The sequence below is a fragment of the Nicotiana sylvestris genome, chromosome 6, assembly GCF_000393655.2.
Source record: "Nicotiana sylvestris chromosome 6, ASM39365v2, whole genome shotgun sequence".
Taxonomy (NCBI): domain Eukaryota; kingdom Viridiplantae; phylum Streptophyta; class Magnoliopsida; order Solanales; family Solanaceae; genus Nicotiana; species Nicotiana sylvestris.
Window position 1 is genome coordinate 27,553,555 of NC_091062.1, and position 5,184 is coordinate 27,558,738.

Sequence of the window (5,184 nt, forward strand, 5' to 3'; positions counted from 1 at the left end):
GCTTCTTGTGCCACTGCTTATGCTTCTCTATCATTTTCCTCAGTATCCTCTTGATATTCTTGTTGGCTGCCTCCACGACTCCGTTCATCTGAGGTATGTAAGCTGTAGAATTCTTGTGTTTGATCTTAAAGGTTTCACACATGGATTTCATCAATTTACTGTTGAGGATGGAGCCATTATCAGTAATGATTGACTCTAGAATTCCGAACCGGAAAAGGATACGATCACGGACGAAATCCGCCATGACTTTCTTAGTCACTGCCTTGTAAGATGTTGCTTCAACCCATTTGGAGAAATAATCAATTGCTACTAGGATAAACTTGTGCCTGTTTGATGCGGCGGTTTGATCGGTCCGATAACATTCATTCCCCAAGCGGTGAACTGCCATGGTGAGCTTGTTGCATTAAGCTCATTTAGAGGAACCTTTATCATGTTTGCATGTATCTGATAGTGGTGGCATTTATGAACATACATGATGCAGTCCGTTTCTATAGTCATCCAAAAGTAAACAGCTCGGAGTATTTTTTTTCCAAGGCAAAGCCATTCATATGTGAACCGCAGGTCCCAGCGTGAATTTCCTCTAGTAGCCTGGATGCCTCCGTTTCATTGACACATCTTAACAATCCTAAATCAGGAGTCCTCCTATATAGGATTCCTCCACTGTGAAAAATATTGTTGGACAATCTTCGAAGTGTACGCTTTTGAATAGGGTTTGCAAGCTCTGGGTATTCTCTTTTTGCCAAGTATTCCTTGATATCATGAAACCAAGGTTTTCCATCCGCTTCTTCTATGACATGAGCATAGTAAGCTGGCTGATCATAGATCTTTACCGGAATAGGGTCAATGAAATTCCTTTCTGGATGTTGTATCATAGATGATAGGGTAGCCAATGCATCGGCAAATTCATTCTGAACCCTGGGGACATGCTGGAACTCTGTCTTTGTGAACCTCTTCCTAAACTCCTATACATGATGCAGATAAGGGAGTATCTTGGAGTTCTTGGTTGCCCATTCTTCTCGGACCTGATGTATAAGCAAGTCTGAATCCTCGATCACTAACAACTCTTGGACGTTCATGTCAATGGCCATCTTGAGTCCCAAGATGCAGGCTTCATACTCAGCCATGTTGTTGGTGCAAGGGAATGAGTTTGGTAGACACCAGATAATGCTGACCGGTTTCTGACACTGGGACTGCTCCTATGCCAACTCCTTTGAAATTTGCTGCTCCATCGAAAAACATTCTCCAACAATCATAGGATTATACAATGTCTTCTCCTATGAATGATACCTCTTCGTCAGGAAAATACGTTTTTAGGGGTTCGTATTCTCCGTCCACGGGATTCTCAGCAAGATGATCTGCCAAAGCCTGTCCTTTGATTACTTTCCGAGTTACGTAGACAATGTCGAATTCACTCAGCAGGTCTTGCCATTTGGCTAGCTTGCCAGTGGGCATGGTCTTCTGAAAGATGTACTTCAACGGATCCATCCTTGATATGAGATACGTTGTATAGGTACAGAAATAGTGCCTCAACTTCTGAGCTACCCAAGTCAAAGCACAACAGGTGCGCTCTAATAGAGAATACTGGGCTTTGTACGGGGTGAACTTCTTGATAAGCTAGTAGATGGCCTGCTCCTTCCTCCCCGTTTCATCATGTTGCCCAAGAACACAATCGAACGCTCCATCTAGCACTGAAAGGTAGAGTAATAGGGGTCTACCTGGTTGGGGCGAGACCAAAACTGGCGGTGTTGATAGGTACTCCTTGATCCTGTCGAAGGCCCTCTGGCAGTCATCAGTCCATTTGGTAGTGGTGTCCTTCTTCAACATCTTAAATATTGGCTTGCAAATGATAGTAGATTGAGCTATGAACCGGCTGATGTAGTTCAGTCTCCCCAAGAAACTCATTACGTCCTTCTTGTTCTTTGGCGGTGGCAACTCTTGAATAGATTTGACCTTTGATGGATACAGTTCTATTCCTCAGCGACTTACAATGAACCCAAGTAGTTTTCCGACAGGAACCCCAAATGCGCATTTTGCTAGATTCAGTTTTAGGTTGTACCTTCATAGTCTATTAAAGAACCTCCTTAAATCTTCCATGTGATCAGTGGATCTTTTGGACTTGATGATGACATCATCCATATATACCTCTATCTCCTTGTGTATCATATCTTGGAAAATGGTGGTCATGGCCCTCATGTATGTGGCCCCTGCATTTTTTAGGCCGAATGGCATCATCTTGTAACAGTACATTCCCCACAACATGATGAAAGCTGTTTTCTTAGCATCTTCTTCATCCATCCAGATCTGATGATACCCAGCAAAACAATCCACGAATGACTGCAACTCATGCTTGGCGCAATTGTCAATCAGTATAGGTATGTTTGGCAAGGGGAAGTCATCTTTTGGACTGGCCCGTTTGAGATCCCGATAGTCGACACAGGCTCTGACCTTCCCATCCTTCTTTGGTACGTCACAATGTTGGCTAACCACATCGGATATTCTACTACCCTGAGAACCATGGCTTTGACCTGCTTAGTGACTTCTTCTTTGATTTTCAAACTCATTTTAGGCTTGAATGTTTTGAGTTTTTGCTTTACCGGCGAACATGTTAGATCAGTCGGTAGTTTGTGTGCCTCAATAGATGTACTCAGGTCGGTCATCTCATCATACGACCAGGCGAATATGTCATCATATCCCCTTAGAAATTTTGTGTACTCTTCCTTTTCTGACGGTGACAAATGAACGTTGATTCATGTTTCTTTGACGTTCTCTGCATCTCCCAGGTTAACAATCTCAGTCTCATCCAGATTGGACTTAGGTTTGTTCTCAAAATTCTCGACTTCTTTAACAATTTCTTCCGGTATTTCATCTTACTATGAATCTGTGTCCGTTTGTTGCGTTGTCTCGTTGCATATCACAGTCATCGGTTCATCAAAATAAGTAATAGTAATGCTGTATAAATAAAGTAAATGAGAGAAAATAATAAGAGTAAGATTTATAGGAAAAATCGAAATGCTTTGATAAATTCCATAATTGTTTTGAACATTGAAGAATCTTATTGAGAAATTTTAAAATGAGAAAGGAAAGTCAACTAATAAAAGATAGTGCATGATGCTTGTTCAGCCTTGCTACCCCGAGGCTTTCCGGGCTTTGGTAGTTCAGATGGTCCAATTGTTGAGGCATGCTCTTCGGTTTATAGCCTGTATGGAAGGGCCTTCCTCCCCCTCCTCCTCGAAAATGACACAAAAATCCATGTCATCATCTTCCACGAACAAATTCCTCATTGCTGCTAGTGCTTCCTATTCTTATGACCCATAGATAACATCGGCTGGCTGGAATGTCTACTTCAAATGTGGTATTGGCTGTTCCAGTGGGTAGTAAGGGCCGCGCCATGGTGGTGACCAGTTGTTGAACTCTTCCCAAGTGTACTCGTATCCCAGACCAAAAGTGGTGCCATATTTCTTCAGCTTGATAGGTTTGGCAATTCCTTGGAGGTTCTTACCAAGTCCCTTGCCAGGTTCATGTCCACTCCAGTTCAATATGCTTTCAATTTTGTTATCCCGCCATTTGTCCTTATCAATGGCGTTGACTCGCTCGATGTGGTGATCGGTCTCTCTGCCTATCTTTCTCCTACCTCTGATCGCTGGGATGGTTTGGCAACTGTATATGGGATTGGTACCGTCATCGTGAATGATCACCTCTTGGTGATTCCACTCAAACTTCACTACCTGATGTAGGGTTGATGCTACAGCCCCAGCGGCATGAATCCAAGGTCGTCCCAAAAGTAAGTTGTAAGATGCTGGCACGTCTATTACTTGAAATTCAATATCAAACCAAGTAGGCCCCATCTACAAACACAAGCTAATTTCCCCAATAGTGGACTTTTAGGAACCATCGAAAGCTTTGACATTGATGGCCCCGTCCTTGATCTCATGCAGCCCCTTTCCCAATGTCCTTACTATTACCAACGGACAAATGTTAAGGCTGGACCCTTCGTCAATCAAGATTCTGGTAAAGACATAATCCTCGTACTGCATAGTGATGTGCAAAGCCTTGTTGTGACTCAACCCTTCTGGTGGCAACTCATCTTCATGAAAAGTGATCTTTTGACTCTCCAATACCTGCACTACCATGTTTACCATCTCTCCTCCAGTGATGTTGCTTAGTACATATGCCTCACTCAGCACCTTCAACAAGGCATTCTTATGTGCATCAGAGCTTTGCAGCAAATCTAGGATAGAGATTTGTGCTAGTGTTTTGTTCAACTGATTAATGACTGAGTACTCCTTTGCTTGTATCTTTCTCCAAAGATCATCAGGCCCGATTTCAGTGATGGTTGGACGACCAAAGGCCTGCTTACTCGACTCAGCTAAATATTCTGGAGTATAAACCCTGTCGATTCTTGTCATACCTTGTGCCGCAACCGTTTCCCCGAATTTAGTTTTCCCTTTCCTTCTCGCCTCAGCTGTGTAATCCCAGGGAATGGCATTCGTATGGAACGGTGTTATGCCCGACATTGCTACTGGGATGGGCACCTTTACTCAAACGGCAACTTCCCAGAGCATGTACTTTGGAGGGTAAAACCACAACTTCAAATGGTGCGGGTGCGTTTGCTGGAGACCCAAACTCGACCTTAATTGGTGTTGGCGTCTTTGTGGGGAGTGGTGCTTCAAACTCAAGTGGTACAGACATGTTTACCTCAGCATACCTAGAAGGCTGAGTCTGGACGACAATCGGATTGAGGGTGACTATTGGCTTCTTTGGTTCGTCACCTTCTATGATTAAACGGATCGATCCTTTGGGATCCCAATCATCCTCTATTTCAATCATGTGAGCACCTCCACCCTTATGGTCCGGCATGGGTTGTTGCGAACATTCGAAGTGGGCTCTTTTACTATAATGATCTTGTTATCGATCAGAGTCTGGATCTTATCTTTTAGAGAACGGCATTCATCAATGGTATGTCCCTTCATGCCGGAATGGTATGCACATGATTTGTTTGGATTGACCCAATGAGAAGGGTTTTCAAGGGTTATAGCAGGGATAGGGGTGACGTAACCAACAGCTATGAGCCTTTCATACAGCTGGTCAATCGGTTCAGCAATCGTAGTATACTGTTTGGGGGGTTTGCGGTCGAAATTTGGTCAAGGTCTAGGAAAGTTTTGATGTGTGGGAGGTGATTGATAG

The 5,184-nt window shown here is 43.5% G+C and overlaps 1 protein-coding gene across 1 annotated transcript; it reads right to left on the reverse strand.

Moving 5' to 3' along the window:
• Positions 1 to 494: 494 nt before the first annotated feature.
• On the reverse strand, positions 495 to 1,485 carry LOC138870397 (uncharacterized). Its single transcript, XM_070148199.1, has 3 exons — positions 1,288 to 1,485; positions 831 to 962; positions 495 to 749 (listed from the first exon to the last, which is right to left on the reverse strand). The coding sequence occupies exons 1-3, from the start codon at positions 1,483 to 1,485 to the stop codon at positions 495 to 497; spliced, it is 585 nt and encodes a 194-aa protein (XP_070004300.1).
• Positions 1,486 to 5,184: the final 3,699 nt, after the last annotated feature.